The sequence below is a fragment of the Talpa europaea genome (assembly GCF_964194135.1).
Source record: "Talpa europaea genome assembly, chromosome: 2".
In the NCBI taxonomy this organism is placed as follows: Eukaryota; Metazoa; Chordata; class Mammalia; order Eulipotyphla; family Talpidae; genus Talpa; species Talpa europaea.
In genome coordinates, this window is record NC_140068.1 from 41027352 (window position 1) to 41046282 (window position 18931).

The 18931-nt window shown below is 43.1% G+C and overlaps 1 protein-coding gene across 3 annotated transcripts in view; it reads left to right on the forward strand.

Moving 5' to 3' along the window:
- FYN (FYN proto-oncogene, Src family tyrosine kinase) overlaps nt 1–10593 on the forward strand; it is a gene marked incomplete at its 3' end in the record, with an annotated part of 53609 nt that extends 43016 nt beyond the window's left edge. For all 3 annotated transcript variants that reach the window (XM_084228040.1, XM_084228039.1, XM_084228041.1), the window contains one exon: nt 10385–10593. In XM_084228040.1, the coding sequence (XP_084084166.1) occupies nt 10385–10593 (209 nt within the window). The remainder of the gene's footprint in view (nt 1–10384) is intronic.
- Between the last annotated feature and the right edge of the window lie 8338 nt (nt 10594–18931).

Genomic DNA, 18931 nt, shown 5'->3' on the forward strand with positions numbered 1-18931 from the left:
TTGCAGAGACTTCTAGGAAAGAAAGGGAGAAACACCCCCACTGCTTTTTGATTAGACTATAGCACTGACCCATGGAGCAGGAAGATGCCAGGACCTGTTCTCTCTGCAGGCCTCAGCTCCAGATGGCCAGAGAAAGCAGAGGCATGTGCGCAACACAATTTAGAGGCTGCTCCCTGCCTGTTTCTGTACAGTCGAAATACTATGCAAAAGCACATGTAATGTATTGAAACTGCATTCTTAGGTTCTAAAATTTTCTGAATTATCAGATTCCTGCTCTCCAAAGAAACCACAAGTTTAGGTTATCCAGGCTAAAATTCATTAATTTAGACAGATGATGACGTAAAGAACACATGTGCTATTTCACCTCCACGCTTTAATGGTAATAGCACAGGCATGCTAGGTTTTCTGAAATGTTAAGGACATATTTTTCAGTTACTGCTCAGTAAAGATAGAACTAGCTCCCTGTCATTCCCTTGCCTAAGAAAGGAGCTTAACAAAAAGCAGTGATGGAAGCGATAGTGGAGATTAATGAGGAATTGAGGTCTCCTGCAAATCCTGGGTTTATAAATTGTAGCTTTGCAGTCAGAGGAGCCAGCAAGGGCAGATTAATTTGTAATCCCTTTGTTCATTTTTGTGATTGTTTCTGGTCATCTTCATTCAAAGACTGCACAGAAGTGCATGTAAAGAGGATCTCTTCCCAGGTTGGTCTAGCCGCGGGACTCCTAGGAGAGCCAGGTTGGCACTGAGGCAAAATTGACAAATTCCCCAGCTCTGAAGTGCCAGCCCTGGGCATCCAGAGCTGCAAGTGAAAGTCAGTTTTATGGATGCCGCAGTGGCTGCTGCTCCCGTGGGCAAAAGTGGGCAATAGCCAACCAGCTCTGAAGAGAGGGCAGCCCTTATGGGCTGGTGCTGACGTGGGCCTTTCTGAGCTGCTTCTCAAAGGGGAATGTGAGCAAGTTTCTGGATTTTGAAGATGTGACGGCTCCTCTTTTCTCATTGTCTGAATTTTAAGCTAATTTCTTCCTGAGCACACAAACCCCCACCCCAGGTTTATAGTCACCAGAGTGTTAAATGCAATTGGCGAGGAAGGTTAGTGTTGTTTGGTTGCCATGCCGCCTCTCCTTGCAATGACATAAAGCTGCTTTTTGTTTCTCAGGGTCTTGCATAGAAGCCAAGACAAAAGGGTGGGGGCAGGAGCCTCAGAGAAGGAAGGCAGGTGTGTGGTTCTAAGGGAGTTTGTTGTTTGGTTTTTTTTTTCAAGTTTGGTTTTTTTCATAAAGAAAATGGTTTTATTTTACAACTTAGAGTAAGATTCATTCATTCAGGTGATTATGAACTGTGCCAGGCATTTTGCTCTACCTGGGAAGTAGGTGCAAATAAGACATGATGGTCTCAGAAAGCATTAATCAGAACCGTCCTCAAAGTGGGTGCTATTTTAGCTACTGGGAATAGAACAGTGAGCAAATAAATAAATTCAGTCACTGTACTCATGGAGCTTAGTTAGGTCAATAAACTATCCATCAAATCCAAGAGGTCAGTCTTATTTGTTACTCATCTATTTTTAGAGGAAATAATTCTCATTTGACTCTACCTATCATGGGTATCATAATTTTGATAATGGGGTCAGTGGCACCTGATTTAGGTGTCCACACATAAGAGATAGTGAGAGCTGCCTTTCGCTCCGAATCTTGTGAGGACAGCAAAGGAGTTTGACATGAAACTTAAATGCAGTTCATTATACATAGTTACACACTGTGAGCAACTGCCGATATACAAGAGACTTTGTTAGCCTCCCAAATTCTGTGAGGGTGGCAAAGAGAGGGGTTTGTATGCAGGAAGCTTCTTAGAGAAGAAGATGGGTAGGGTTTCCTCCTCAAGTCAAAGAAGAGGAAGAAGGCCCCAGACAAGGGTGGGAATGTGGGAAGGCACCAAGGCCTGAGAGGACAACGCCAGTCTCAGAAGTTGCAGAAGAATGGGTCCAGGGAGAAGAGGTAGTAGGGCAAGGTACCTGGAGGTATAGCTGGAAAGGCTGGTCAGAGACCCTCATGAAGGGCTTCTCGATGCCATGTGGAGAACCTGGAGCCAGGCTGGTAGAGAGCCATAGCCAGGGAGCTGGTTGGCAGGGAGTGACGCACATACAAAGAGCCACAGAAAATTGTTCCCAGGCCTATTCCTAGCCATGGGTGCCTCTTGTTTTTGTTTTTTAACTTAGCTATAATCATATTTAATTGGACTTCTGAATTTACAGTAAACTCTTCTTGAGGGAGAGGCTTTTACAGAGGGCTTCCAATTATAGGATTATTACCTTAATGAAGGATAACAATTCCTAAGGAACAAACTGTTTCATTAAGCTCCATCCAGATGTCACTGTGAAAGGAAGGGCTTTCCTCTCTGAATCCACGCTGTTGGTCAATGTGGCCATGTCAGTCAGTGAGCTAAGGGGTGGCTTCTCTCCTGCACCAGGTCCATGTGCCTGTTGGTGGTGCCACGGACAGACTCCCAGCCGCTGTCCATCACGACTTCCATTCTAACATCTCAGTGTAGTCATTTCTCAGTTGGCTAGAGTGTTTTTCAAGTAACTCCTTTTTCAAGAACAATGGGGGTGCACTGCTTTCTTCTGAGTTCTTTCATACCTGAGAATGGCCTCTGTCACCTTCACACTCAGAACCGGTACTTTGGCTGGTAGGCGAGGACAGAGGTTGAAGGAGAGGGAGGTGACTTATTAACAGGTTTTATAAAGCTTTTCAGGTAATTTTGCCCAACATGAAAGAAGATCCAGAAGTAAGAATCAGAAAAGGATTGTACATGAGGTGTGACCAAAGAAGGGCAAAAGGAATGAGGAGACAATAAACATTGGCTGGCTAGTCAGCAAGTTTTATAAAAGGAATGGATAAAAAGGAAGGGAAGAAAGCCTCAAATGGAAAAAGAGCCTTGAAGCCAAAGAAGAAATACTGAAACGTGATATCACATTTACTGGGGGAGTTTATGGAGACAAATCAAATCACCTTGTCAGACAAGGTTCCCTCTGAAACATGGGACAAAGCTGTATATAGTCCAAAAGAACAGCTCCACTTTACAAAATTCCTAGTAGCAGCCTAACCCGAAGGCATTGTCCCCACGGCAGTGTAACGTTCTTGCCTACAAGTCAAGATTCAGAATCATTGTTTGCATCAAGATTGGAACAGATTTTGTGCTTTTGGGTTATTGTTATATGAGAAATGATAACAAGTAAGAGTTATTTTGGGGGTTGAAGCCATAAAGTCAGAGTTATGCATTCTAATCTATCATACCACCTTCAGAATCCTTCTTTGCCTCCATGGCTGCTGCTCCATATCAGGTGTCACCCACACAGGCAGTGACCTCTTCAGGGGACTCCCTGCTTCCAGTCTCTCCCCTGCTTCCCCCATCATCACAAGCCTATCACTGAGGTTTCGAGAGGGAAGGTGTCAGCATCTGACTAGATTTTTTTCTTGCCAGCCCCCACTCCACTCCACACACACACACTTCACACCAAGAGCCATCTCTAGTCTTTCTTCTTGGTTTCACTGTGTGCCTCAGAATTCTTCAAAGCCCAACCCAAACTTCACCCCCTCTATGTCCAGACCAAATGAGTCATTCGGTCTTCTGGCTGATGTGATAACTGGCACATCTGTTACTCCCTTCTTTGTGTGTCTCTATTTCCCAGCAGCTCTGAATTCTGTAAGGAAAAAGGAGTTTATTTTATGTGTTTCCAATGCCTCATCCATAGTAGACTTTCAATAAGTATAAGCTAATGGAAGGGAAGGGACAGAGAAAAAAAAAGGATTATACCTGTAAGATTTTTAAAACAAGATATTTTAGATTCAGCCCATAGCCTGCAAAGCCTTTCAACTCTATTCCATCATTTTCACACATGAAAATAGCATGTATTTTCCCCGCCATGAGATAACCAGTCTCCTCAAAGTTGTTCTAGGAAATTGACCTTATGAACAGTTCAAACACCATGTTCCAGCACCATTCTAAGCAGAACGTCCAGGCTATTCTGTGCCCGAGCTCGCAACTGAACACTTGCTCTGGGAACTTGACAGGATCTGGCAAAACAGGAACGCTGTCTTAAGCATATCACATTGATTCATGCATCTGAAGCACTTTCAGATCTTTCAGCAAGTGACAGCTGCTCGACTTTCTTGAATGCATCTAGTCACTAAGAGTTAAGAAAAATTAATGATACTAGTAGCACCTTCCTTAAAGAACTAGAAGTCCCACCTCTGTCCACCCCCCACTCCACTCAGATACTTTAGACAGAGCCCTGATCATGGTCAGTATCTTCCTCTGTGGTCAGCAGCCTGCCTCCTGCACCCTCACCCCTGCTGTGCCCAGCATGCCAGCAGACGTAGGTTTTTCTTGGGGTCGGGAGAGGTCAGGAGTCTCCAGCCAAGAGAACAGGAAAGCAGTATGAAACCCTAATCTTAGCCAAGGGTGCTTTTTCCTCTGCCCTCCCTGCCTCTGTCCCCAGGCTGGGCAGCTTTTCCTTCCAGCTCATGCTGTTCCCGCAGAGAGGGAATCCTGCCTGAAAGACCCAGGAGCCATGTGGTAACCTTCCCCTACAAGGTTCCTCTTGGCCTGGGTGACTGAGGAGAGAAAAAGATTGCAAGTGAGGAGGGCAGCCAGGGAGGCACTTTCTATTCCTGAATCCTGTCTCCTACTTCTCCCCACTGTCAGCAGTGAGTTCCAGGGCCTTTCTGTAGACATCCTCATGCTCTTCCCTTCCTATTTCCTGGGACAAAAGATCTCTTTATGATACTGAATTATCAACTTTAAATAACCTTTGTGTTTTATGGTACCTGAGTAGTCATCATTTCTGTATTTATTAATACAATGGATTTGATAAAAACCCTGTCCTGAGGTTATCTGGTAAGATGGAGAAAGAGAAACGAAAGTAGTCATTACTGTGCCATCTCAAGGTCACTCCTTTATTCCCATCTATACTCTGATCAGCATCTATCTGTTCCAAAATTTCATTTTGACCCATACCAAAATCTAATTGGAAGGGTCCTGTTTATTGCCCAGTACGAGATCTAGAGCATGTGATAATGGTGCAGCACACACTCAGCCTAAGCAAGCAGCATTACCTTAACACTCTCCCTCCTCGTGCTAGCACAGCATGCCTAGCCGGTGAGTAAATAGAAGGGGCTTTTCATGGGGCTTATACAGAGAAGCAAGGGGGAGCCTCTGTCAGAAAGACTGGTGCACAATAGAGTAAAATTTCCTTTGAGTGGAAAGCTCAGTTTGCAAAAGTAATTTGGATATCTGATACCCTGAATATCTTTCCCATTGTTAAAGTGTTCAATTATCAGATGGCCCAAAAATCCATGTCACCCATAGTGAAATGCAGGTGCAAACTTGAACATACAGAAGTTAAATCCCTGATTGCACAGAGATAGCTCCTCTGAGAACGACATTAGGAAGCCACGTAAATGGAAAGCTATACAGAAAAACACTCTGTTCATAAAATATTTTCAGATAGTGGGAAGCACAGTGCATATTGAGATATTTGTTAACAAATGGAGAAACTGAGGCCAGAGAAAGTCAAGTCACCTGTTGAGAGGCACAACAAGAAGATGCAAAGCCATACATCCTGAAGTGGCTCTGCCAATGAAAATGACTTTTCTTCTTCTCTAAAGAATCTAAAAGAAAGATGGGGGGGGTCTCCTGGGTTCATATCGCGCTCAAAGAAGAGGAAGAGGATCATTGAAAAGAAAAGGAGAGGAAAAGTAAAAAGGAGAAAAGGGAAAGAAAACACGTGAAAGTAGACATTGTTGGCAACTGTGCAGAGTAAGGTTTGGAAAGTGAGAGTTGGAAACTTGACCCTAATTCAGAAACTAAGAGGAAGCCAGAAAAATGACTTAGAAAGGATAATGTAGTCATAATGGCCGGAAATGAGTACAGTCGCTTGGCTGGAGAATCTCAGCTGCAGTGTTTTCGGCAGACTGACTGGAAATGATGCTCTCATGACCAAGTTTGAAAGCCTAAATTCCAAGGTGACTTAGGAAGCCCCCACGAAAGATCAGGGGGAGAGGAATTTGAAGCAAACCCTACACACAGCCTACCATGGAGGTCTTCTGTGAACTGAGCGCCAGCAAGTTATGCCCTGTCAGAGTGATCCTCGGAAATGGCCCCAGCTGACTCCTGTGGGAGCGCGAGAGGGTCGGTACCACTGGCGGCAGGAATGGAGGGAAAGGGGTTGGAGTGAAACTGGGCAACCAGTTGTGCTTACTCATTGCCCGCCCCTTCTCTGACAGGGAAAGGAGACCGCGAGGTGCTGGTGGGGACTGTGAATATGCACTTCTCCCCGACACACCACTGGTTGGTGACCCCCTCCTGGGGAAAGTGGTCTCTACTGCAGCTCCCACTAGGAAACTGGAGCCCAATTGTCAGTGACAGTATCACTCACACACTCTATCTTGAAGTTTCTGTCTCTTCTGTTTCCCCGTGGCATTTGCCCCCCTGAAATGGAGGGTGAGGGAAGAAACATGCCAAGCACCCTCCTCTCTCGCTGTTTGCTTCCAGGTTGAAGTGCTCTTCTAGAATCCTCCATACCCCTCAAAAGTCTGTCCTCACCAGCCAGCACACACTCAGCTCCAGGGCCCTGCCCTTCACCTCCCAGGCACTACATAGAGCCAATGTCTTAGGGAAAAGTGGCTAGAAGAGAGAAAATAACAGTTTTCTTTGTAACAAAAATATAGAACCATCTACAAAGGAAAAATGAAATAGACTCATGTTGATGGTAGTATACAGAGCAAAATCCATTTTTGCTAAAAAAGAAATTCCTGAAATAAACACTTTTCATATTTCTTACAGCTGAGAATACTATTTTTTAAGTAGGAGCCACAGTCCACTTACTTTAGCTATTGTTTATAAAGTAACAACTAGTTTCATTCTCGCTTACTGGGCATCTCCTGCTTGTGAAGCCACTGTCTCCAGGACCACAGTGAAAGGTACTGGGACTGCACAACAGTCCTTGGGGGTGCTGACTTATGGATGGCTAGGAAAGCGCTAGTCCCATTCAGACTGTCCTTGTCAGCCAAGTGAATTGTCTCATACCCACTTTTATGGCAAAGCTGTCAATGGTATGTGTCTGCTTGGCCCAGTGCATGGAATTGGTTACATATCCTCCTCATGCTTAGAGAGAGGCCTGGGGAGAAAAAAAAAGGTCAGAGGAAGGAGGTACAAGCAGGAGAGGAGGGAGGCTAGAAGGAGCATGCACACGGCGGTCCCATGTGGACTGAGTGACAGCCCTGGTCCTGGCTCCCACCGCCCAGGAAACAGGCTGCCTCGGGAGTTGCTGCAGATTGAGGGTCAGCTTGCTTAGCTGCGGTGTCTGAGGCTTGGGCAGAGCACCAGAAAAATAGGCTTGACCCAGGTGGCCAATTAAACTTTTCGTTGCTGGAGATTAAATTAAGAGTTAGAAAAAAAAGTAAGATCTTTTCATGTGAGTAGTTTGTTTTTTAATGAAATGAAACATTTACTGACATAAGCTCCACAGAGCAATGAGAGAATGATTAATTAAACTCTGTGGTGCATGTTGGACAGAATCTCAGTGCCAGAATAAGACATTAGAAGGTATTTTGGGGAGAAGACGTAACCATCTCCAGAAAGGCCTGTGAGACCTTCTCTGGCCCAGGCCTCCTGCCTGCCTTTCCTCCAGCTCCTACAGGCTCCTGGCAGGGAAAGGGACAGGGGGGCTTCTTTCAGATTCAGGCTATGTGGTTTCTGAGGTAGGATGAAACCAAGGCCTGTACAAAAGCATGCAGTGAAGCAAACATTTTGGAGAATGCCAGTCCTGGCATGTGATTACACTCTCTTCCTAACCTTTCTGGGCCGGCTGGAACGTGGTTGCTGCCATCACTCCTGCTGGGACTTCCCAGACAAAACCCTTGGGACCAGATGTGATTCAGAAGCACACTTTTTTTATTGTCAATGTAGTGCAGAGGCCACACATTTTACCACACTTAGGAGAGTGTGGGGCAGCACTCTGTACTCAAATATGTTCTTTCTTCTTCAGCAAGAGATGTGAATACATAAAAGCAGTCAGTAGTAAATAGTCTCCTACCAGGTCAGGTTGAATGACAGAATAAGGTCAATTCAGATCAGTTTTGCTGCCACTGGGTTTGGGAGTTGTAGAGCAGGAAATGCTAGCCTCCTTCCTCATTTGTCTGGAGCCCCCCCCCCCCCCAGGAAAGTCCCAAGCAACTCCAGGTCCCTCCCCTTGCTCTTCTGAGTAGTGTCCCCACACCATTCGGACTTCTCAAAATGAGTTTTCAACAGTTGGAGGAAGATTCGCGCTAATTAGCCACAAAGCTGACTGAGCCTGCAGCTGAAGAGGGCACCTGTAAAGCCAGGCGTGGCATGGAAGCAGGGGGATGCCTCGTTCACTGCTCGCTGAAATAAAGACCACCCCGAAAGCTGAGCGAGGTTACATTAGAATAATCAGGTTGCAGCCCTGCCTCAGCACAGCAGGAATGATATATGGATTTTAACACCTCAAGAAATTATCGCAGCCGAGAATAAGAATGTCTCCTGAAAGGGCCTAGACCTGACAAGGCTGTGACTGATGACCATAAGAGCCAGGATAAACGCTGCTGCAAGAGGATCAACAAAACAAAGAGAATCCCAACATTTCCAAAAGTCTAGTTTTCCCCTACCCAGAGAACAAGGTTGTCATCTGGGCCCAACTCTTCCTGCCAGGCTTGCAGCATTCTAGCTAACAGATTGTCAGATGCCATGTTCTCCTGCTGGTTGTATCCCTGAGAAACATGCTCAGAATTCGAGGTTGCTGTGTGGCTTGAAAATAGGTTCTTTCATAAATATACCAACTCAGAAGTTGGGGGAAGAGTCCAGATTATAGGCATGGAGCCAAGTATCAGCAAAAACATACCAGGGTTTGGCTGGAGCTTGCAAAGTTGAGAAGGATGCCTGGCAGTAATTGAGAAAGGGGTCAGGACATTTGTCTCACACCGAGTGTGGGATTTCCTGTTTTGTGGAAAAGGCAGCATGCAGGGAGGCCGTGTCCTCCAAAGGTTTAGCAATCTCCCAAATGTCTGCTGTTAGTGCCGTGTAGCTTGATGTCCCAACATTAGGCAGCTCCCCTGAGGGTCACAAAGGCCTCAAATGATAGATTGCCTGTCCAAGACCATCAGTAAACACAGGCCCTGGAGACACCCTGTCTCCCCATCAAAGTCACCAAACCTCAAGGCACCTTAGGGTCACTGGGCCAGACGGTGCCCAGCTGTGGTGGAATGATGGCAGATCTCAGACAGTGGGACACCAGAGCTTGCCCCAAGTGAGGAAAGCTAATTTATAATGTTTGTAAGGAAAGCTTATAGGTATTATAAACAAAAGACAGTGTATTTTTTATTCCATAGGTTTTTTTTGTCTGCTTCATTCATATTTTTGTCAGCTTAATTGAAGTGTAATTTGCATACAATAGAAATCAACAATTTTAAGAACACAATGAGTTTTGGAAACATGAACAGTCTTATAGGATACAGGCAGACTATGGCCTGTGGGCCAAATATGTCTCCCACCCTGTTTTAAAGGATTTTTAGAGGATTGTTAAAAAAAAAAAATATGGGGCAGAGATCATAGGTAGCCCTCGGTGCCTAATTATTTACTATCTGGCACTTTCCAGGACAGTCTGCTGACCCCTGATACGGAACATTTCCCTCACCCCTCATTGTCCCCTGCAGTCCCTTTGCAGGAAGCCCCCACCCCCGGCCACTGGCCTGCTTTCTATCACTGTGGTTTTCCTTGAATTTCATATAAATGAAATCATATAGTGTATTACCTTTTTGCATCTGGCTTCTTTCACCTATGATGCTCTAAAGATTCATCAGCCAGGCTTTTGTGTGTCTCAGGAGTGCATTGTGTTTTTTATTTCTGAGTGTGCATGCCATTTAAGGCAAGGGTGAGGTGGGAGGTTTTGGTTGCGGGGAGGGTTAGTGAGATAACATTGGCTTACAGTACTGTATATATCTTCAGTGGCATGTTACCACACCACACCCACTGCCAAGGCACCCACAGCCCTCCACCATAGTCCTCTGGGCCCCCTCCCCACTTTGCTCTCCCTTTTCACTCTCCCTCTCTGGTAGCCTCAATTCTTGTCAGTTTTCTACAGCTTGTGATTGGTTTTGTTTTGTCTGACCTTTGTTTGTTTCTATATTCCACATGTAAGTGAAACCATCGGTATTTGTCTTTCTCCTTCTGGCTTATTTCGCTTGGCATAATCCATTCTAGTTCCATCCATTCAACAAGTTTTAGCTGCCTGCAGACATAGCATATAGGAAAGGGGCATTCCAGAGGTGGCAGCCCATGTGTACCAGCTCTCACGCCCATGTCTTTGCAGGTATGAACAACCGGGAGGTGCTGGAGCAAGTGGAGCGAGGCTACAGGATGCCCTGCCCGCAGGACTGCCCCATCTCTCTACATGAGCTCATGATCCACTGCTGGAAAAAGGACCCTGAGGAACGGCCCACGTTCGAGTACTTGCAGAGCTTCCTGGAAGACTACTTCACCGCCACAGAGCCCCAGTATCAACCTGGTGAAAACCTGTAAGACCCGGGTCTGCAGAGAGAGGCCTTGTCCTCAAGGCTTCCCCACCCCTCCCCATTAGCTTTCAATCCGTAGCCAGCTGCTCCCGGCAGCCAGAACCGTCCAGGATCAGATTGCATGTGACTCTGAAGCTGACGAACTTCCATGGCCCTCATTAATGACACTTGTCCCCAAATCCGAACCTCCTCTGTGAAGCATACGAGACAGAACCTTGTTATTTCTCAGACTTTGGAAAATGCATTGTATTGATGTTATGTAAAAGGCCAAACCTCTGTTCAGTGTAAATAGTTACTCCAGTGCCAACGATCCTAGTGCTTTCCTTTTTTTAAAATGCAAATCCTATGTGATTTTAACTCTGTCTTCACCTGATTCAACTAAAAGAAAAGTATTATTTTCCAAAAGTGGCCTCTTTGTCTAAAACAATAAAATTTTTTTTCATGTTTTAACAAAAACCAATCAGGACAGGTGTTTGTTTTTTTTTTCTTTTTTATAAATATGAATATATGTAATATTCACATCCCTGTACATACACCATGTGGGTGCTAACGTGGAGACCACCGCCAATGTGGGCCTCAAGCTTCAGGACCCAGCGTGAGGATTTTACTGCAAAATCAGCATAAAAGCACTGGTGGTATTTTGAAAACCAGTGGCCTCGTTTTTGGTTTTTGCAAAGCATGATTCTTCTCTTTTTTTAATTCGGATTGCACTTATAGGTTCATGACTCTACCTGTAGATGGCTGTTACTTTGACTCTCTTCAGCACCCCCAAACTGAATTCACCACTTCTATTTCCAGTATGTGCTTCCTGAAACTTAAAAGTGAGCAGATGTAAGCAAGCAAACGGCCAGTACTACCAGAGGAATTAGAAGATGGATGCCACACAAACTTCTTGTATAAAAATAGGAATGCTGAAATGTTTCAACCTTTTTTAATTTAATAAACCTTGTTAACCACTTTGAAATGGCCTAAACCCCATAGCATTGTAGTTATGCAACCTGCTAAACTTTCTCATGCAACTAAAATTTATGGGGAAAGTGAGGGTGGGGGGTTGTACATTTCCCATTGTAAATTAAGTGTTTTAAATGTCCTGTACTGCTAATGAAATGACTTTCTATATGTCCAAGAATTCTCCAGTGGAATAACTATGCACTACTTTACATTTCATGGGGATGCACAAAAAAAGAAAAAATAATGCGTTTTTAGTTGCTGTTTGTACCAATCATGAATTACATAATGTTTAACAACGAAAATCAAAAATCTTTTTAATACTGAGTACAACTCTTAAGTCTTACTTCCTTTTTGTTATGATTTATTTGTGAGTTTACATTTTTTAATTGTTTAACTTTCTTAATTTAGTAATTAAAAAGAGAGCATTTTACATTTGAATTTTTTGTTCATTTGTTTAAATCATGGAAGGCACACTACTAGTGTCCTCTCTGTCCCACACCTAGTGGTAAGGGTCACCAGTGAATGTAGCCATTGTGCAATGATTTTCAAATGGCAAAACATTCAGAACACCACGAGTGGGCTTCTTCCCTCTAAACGTAATTATTTGTGTGCCACTTGCAGGAGAAACAGATCATTACAAGAAGCATCTTTCTTGTTTTGGAGTCAGTGTATGTATTTCCCAGTGTCTCTCTACTTCTTTAACGAAGTTGCTGAGCAGGAAGAAACTTGGTGTGGTAGAGAGGCTATGGGCGCGTGCAGACTAACTGTGCAGACGTGGCTCAGTCAGCTGTGGGGACTGCTCGGCCACATGGCCCCTCTCGCTTTTGGGTTTTGTCTGTAGACATGAGGGGTTAGATGAGGTTCATTGCAGCTCCCTATAGATCTGAGATGCCTTTTTTTCTAAGATCACTGAAGTCATGTGAAAACGCACAAGGAGAACAGTTTTCTTGCTGACATAACCTTTACATTTAGAAAGGCTTTCCAGCATTTTTTTTTTGAAAGGGTGAAACAAAAGGATTTTCTCTCTAACCAAGTCTTTGTGGTATTGTTCATAGTATTAATACAATTGATAAAACGTCAAAGATCTTGCTAGTACATACAATTATTATATATTGCTGGGCAAATTATTAACAGGCTCTAGATATTTCTAACAATAACTTTGTTTTTAATCTCCACATCCCACTAGGTTGGATAATTTGCAAATGTTCTCTTGAGGATTTTCATTTGTTTTTGACTTGGTTATTCAAAAAAAAATCTGATGGAGTCATAACAACCTGTTTTAGAAAAAAATTCTCTTCAAATCAACATATACCCTTTAATCCATTGAGTTCATTGTGGATTCACTCATATGAAGCAAAACTAAGGACTTGGGTTAACTCAAGGGCATACTTAGGCAATGCACACCTTGGTCCTATTCTGTTTCCTACAACATTTAGAGCAGAGTTGCAGCAAAGAGTAGCTGTAACTATGAAGAATAAGAAACATTCCTTCTAAGAAGCTAATATTGCTATCAAGAGATATTCCTGAGGTAGAGCAGTCCAGGCTAATACACCTTCACACTCAACACCTTCCAAGAAATCACTCTCCCTCACAAGTTATAGAAGATCAAGATGAGGAGACAGAATTCACTGACCAGGAATTTCCCTTGTTTAGAAGGAAAAGTATCTTGAAAAGGTACCTTCGCAGTAAATGAAGGTGAAATGTTTTTTGTCTTTACTGACCTAATAGTGAATATTTCCTTTGTTCCCATAGGAGAACTATATCTGGCATTGCCATGCTTCAGAGGGGAGTCTTCCTAATGAGTGATTTCTTTTTATTTTTTAAAAACAAAGTAATAACCTGCTGAAGAAGACAACTTGACAGAGCTCACACATTTAAATGGGACCAAAATATTTCTGTTCAACTCATGCTCAGAGCAGTTCACTCTCCTCCAAGGCTGCTTAGTTCCTGGTGCCCTGACAGCTGGGACCAGAGCCTGTCACAGGAGCAGGGCCTCCCCGCTACTAGTCTAGGGTCCAGATTGAAACAAAATCTGCCTTTGGCTCTCCCTAGGTCATGGCAACAAGACCAGAAAACCAGTGGCATAGAAATGGGGTCCAGGCAGTTCTATAAGAAAAGTGAAGGGTCTTTGTAACCCCTCAAACAAGGCCATGCTACTCAGGGTTTCCTGACAAGCACCAGAGGGTGTTTACCTACCTTGCGAAAGACAGGAATCCTCCTGTGGCTAAATCTTGGCACCAGAGGATTTTTCTAGTAGCCTTGTAAATTTTATCTGAAATTTCCTATGGGACCTTAAGAATGTCTACTGTATTAATTGGAAGGCTTCTTTCATGAACCTTGAAAGAAGGTAAGGCTTGCAGCAGCTTGCTGCATCCACTGCTAAGAATGTCATCTGCTCTTTTGTCATAGCTCAGGTCAAGAGAACCTCACTTGACAGAATAGCATTTCCTAACAAGTTATATTTGGACAAAATGGTGTTTGGTCAATTTGTTCCTAAAAGGTCTCTTAATAGGTTTAAATTATTTTTGTTGAGTTTCCTACCATTATATATTACACTGTTGGAATTCAATTAGGCTGTTCAAAATATTTGCTGGAAGGAAGTGTGAGGAGAAAGAAGGAAGAGAATAATTTGGAGGGTGGGGTGGGGAGGAAGCTCAAATTTTTATCCTAAAAATAATAGTGTGAGGTATAGATTTACTAAAATAGGTACCATTAATATATGTTTAGTTCTCAAAAATTGACTCCAACTATAGAAATAATGAAATTTTAGTATCTTTAATATATTTGAAATATCAAATGGATGTTCATGATTAATATATACTTACATTTCCAGAATTTTTTCATAATAAATTCCTAAATCATACCTCATTCCTTCACAACATGGAAAATATTCAGAATCCCATGGTCTTAGAAGATATGGCTTTATTTTAAAAAAAATTAATTCTGAAAACTGAAATAAAAATAAGTGATTTCTCATTGCAGCAGGGACAGTTCTGACAAGAATGTGATCCATGACCAAAGCTGCTCCCCCAGCAGCCAGAACACGGTGCTCCTTTCCAGATTACTTACAACTCTTCTAGTAACGTTTTAGTAATGACTTCTTTTAATGCATTTTTCTTGCCAGACTGTGAGTTCCTTGAGAACAGAATGCCTAACTTGCTCACCATTATTCTCCTGCACTTAAGAGCATGATGAGCAGATGGTAGAATTTGGATGGAGAAATGAAGGGGTGGAGGGGTGGAGGGATGGATGGTTAGACCAATAATGCCTTTCATGAGGTGAATGGTTGACTACGAATAACATTTACCTGAGAAGCTGTTGAGCACACTGGGATTTGCTATTTGCTACCTAGGCCACTAGCTCTGTCAGGAATGTGTGTTCGCCAGTCTTCCATTTATGATTTGAAGGCCGTCTATAGCCTAAAATGCTCACCATGAGTGCTTCCCAAGTCTTTCCTTAGAACTCATCCCCATACCAATGGAATAAACTTGTGCTCCCTTCAGGGTCTCAGTCTAACTTTGTAATTTTGTGAAACCTTGGCATTCTACCCCCGAAGATATTCATATTCAACTTGACATAAAATTATTTTTCCAGACCTGCAGGTTGTACTTTGTTAACTAGTCTATGGCTTATAGTATCCGTGGCTCACCTCTGCATGACCCAGGGAGGGCCTGTGCCCTGCTTGAGAAACACAGCATGAAGATATTGTCCATAAAATATTACCGCTCATGTGAAAATATTGCAGTTGAGAGAGAATACTAACCCTCCCCCATTGAAATAGATTCTCTTATCTGAGTCCCTTTTTCTACCCAGCAAAGAAAACCCCATGACTGAGAATGGTATAGAAAATGAGGGGGATTGATGATGGGAAGAACAAAACCACCCAGAGTCACCTGGAAGTAAAGGTCTGTTCTGCTCATCTCCAAACAGTAATAGACAGAGTGAAGATGTTGGATAAGGAGGAATAAAAAAAAAAAACAGAGTTGGGATGCCAAGGTTGTTCAAGGCAATGGGATGATTGTGGATGTGACTATGGTAACATAAGGACTTACCATGAATTCCTTCTCCAAATTTTTGTTGCATACTTATTACAGGTGAATGCCTGTGCTTAGCACTAGGAAGTCCAAGAGGCAAGTAATATTCCCAGTTCAGTAAAGCTAGAGACCCCTAAAAAAGAGTTGCAATAAGGTTTCTGCTAAGTAGAAACACAGGTAGTAGCAAAGGAATGCCATCCCATGCAGAATGGGGAGAGCTAGGTAGGCTTCCTGGAGGAGGAGGGAGGGGAGGGATTGGGATCAGAAAGGGGGGGGGGGTTGCAATTGTATGGGGAATATAAAAATAAAATTTATTATTTAAAAAAAAGGCAATTAAAAGTAAATTATGAACTGCTTAATGGAAGGGATCCAGTGTTTTTTTGCCTTTGGATGCATTTCCTTCTTATACCCAACTGCCTTATATGTTGAAGGTGCTCAAAAAATGTGTCAGAATGAATAAAAATCAAATCACACCAAAAAAATATCTCCCACATGCACACTTAAAAGTATATAGGTAGATAATTTATTCTGATTAGCAGGCTGCTAACAGGAGGGGATGGTAGATAATAATACCATAAAAGATCAGAGTTAGATTTTAGGTAGGTGGTTGGCTCCAAGGTCCTACCTGGAATACAGTTTGAAATACATTTATAGTGTATGACAATAAAAGAAATGCCAGGAAAGACACTCATAACAGCTCCTCACTGCACCTCCTAATAATAACGAGTAGAGATTTTTTTCCCCATTTATGAGCCCATTGTCATTCTTTCCTAGCCAGGCTATTTTGCTTGAATCATCATGCAATATGTAAACTCATGAAAAAGGTGTTCTGCTTATAAGGTGTTCTGCTTATTTTGTTTTGGATTTTTTCCCCTTGTGTTAATTATCAAGTGCTTGCTATGTAATAATGAGTAGCTAATTGGAAGCAAGAGAGAATGAAATGGGTAATATTCAGACAGTGTTTATAATGAAATATGTATATATAATACAGTGGGGAAATATTACTAAATAGCAAGAGATTTTATCTTATGGATGGGGGAGGTGTTTACAAAAGAATTCATTTAAAGCCACTCAAAAACTAAATCCAGGTATGTGCATCCTTTCATTTTTAGACTCCTCCCAAGGGGTGAGTACTGGGAGGTGCCAGGAGGGAGGCAGAGACTCTAGAGATGGCTGGGGAACCCACTCCACCCTAAATGGAGCCTGAAGGTCTGTCAATTCCCAGAGAGCAGTGAGGAAATGGTAAGCAAATGGCAGCAGTTGCCTAGAGAATTAGGGAATGAATAACAATGCTTTCTGCTAAATTAACCATATTACATTGTGCACAGCAAAGTGATGGAAAAACCCTGCTAAAATTGAATAATAATTTGCCTACATGATTTACGTAAAATGCATAATTTTCCTACTTCAGTGGACTTTAGTTTGATTTAAAATACGAACAGCCCCTGCACTATTCGCCAAAGAATAATCTGTGAGATAATTGGAAAGGGGAAGACGATTCAGACTGTAATCAGCACAATCCTGTGTAAGCCCCTTCACCTCCCTCTCCTCACCTACAAATTTCGGAAAATATTTGTTTATGCGTTCCTGAAGGTCTCTAAGTGAAAGCACAAAGCATTAATCATCGTCATTGCTATCACTAAACCATGACCCCACCATGTTTGAGAGGGGAAAGTAATGCTTCATTCTATTCTGTATTTTTCTGCTCTGATTCAAATAAGTACTTGTTCTTGAATAGTAGGGAAAATGGAAATGTAGCAAAACTATACTTAAAACAGCAAGCCGAGAACAAAAGCAGCATGCACGCAGCCAGAGGAGACCTTGGAAGATACAGAGATAAAACAAAACGCTGTGCTTGGCTGGGATTCTGCTTCAGAATCGAATACAAAATGGAGAACCTTGTTCCAACGGTAAGGATTGCACCATCTACAATGCAGCTGAAATAAAAATGCATCATGTAACCCACCTTAACGTTCTGAAGCTGCACTGTTGTATGAATTTTGCTTTTTGTTCATGACAAATATGTGGGTGTTTCAGACTGAGAGTTTTAGAACCAGAGGTCAGAGGTGGGGTGCAATTCCTCAGTGCCCTCCCTCAGCAGCACACCCCCATGCAGTCACCCCTTCTTTCCTCCATCCTCCGCACCCCTGCCAGCCACCCCCACGAGAGCCATAGAAATTTTATTAGGTATTTACTCATTCTCTACACCCTTCTCTCTCACAGTCATTATTTACTTATTAAAGTCAGCCCTGATATTTTGACTTTTCAGGGCAAATCTGTGGCTGTTTCTGTCAGCTGCTTTTGTTGATGTGATCCTCCCTCTATATTACTGCCAGGCCCACAGGCTGAACTTTGAACCTCACAAATCTCAACACTTCTTATCTCTTGGGTGCCCATTTTAATTGGGCCAAGGGCCTTCCCCAGTCCTAATGCTATTCTCTCCTCCCACCAAACCCCTGCCAAAGGTCTGAGATTTATTAGACACGAGTTTTGTCCCTATGCCATCTGCCACTAGCTATGAATTGCCTTTTTTGCAAATGAGAAAAAGCTATCCTACCTCAATACACTTTGCTGCCCATCTGCCAGGAAACTATTGTAATAAATAGGTCAAGGGATGATTAGAATGTGAATGTGGCCTTATAGAATCGTACAGTACACAACTGGCACAACTGTGCATGACAACCCTATGCTTGGAAATCACCTGAGCTCTCCTGGAACACTGAGAAAAATCACAGCACCAGTACATCAGCTTTGTCTTTTTTAAAAAAAGATTAATTTATATTTATGCATACAAGAGCTGGGGTACAGGCCAGAGATGCGGGGGCGTGAGAGGATTCACCAGAGACAGAGTAGGGAGCAGAACAGGCAGACTGACTGAAATACACTGCTGAGGGGAGCAGCGGGCAAGACAGGAGAGGTCTGCTGCGCCATGTGGGTTGCTCCCTGGCCAGCAGGGGATTGAACTCGTGCTGTAGAGGCCTTGGATTGCTTCATAGTGCAGTGCTTAACCCTTTGCGCCACCAGGGAGGCCCCCAGTTTTGTCTTTTAATTACAGTTGGCAGTTTTAAATTCTAAATCTCTCAGCCATGATCACAAATTGCTGAGGGACATAGTCTAGGAGAGACAAAGAGCTCCCAAGCAGCAGTATTTTAAGAGGACAGGGCTCCTCAATGATGCATACCTGAAACTTACATAATGTTACGATGCAGTATGACTTCAATAAAAAAAGCTTTTTTTTGAAAGTGCTCTTCAATCAGTCCAACATATGGCTTGCTGGATAGACAGTTATAACCCAAACCACACAGCACTGATTTTCAGGAAGCATCAGAGTTAGAAAGCTATTGAGTCTGAATATTGGGC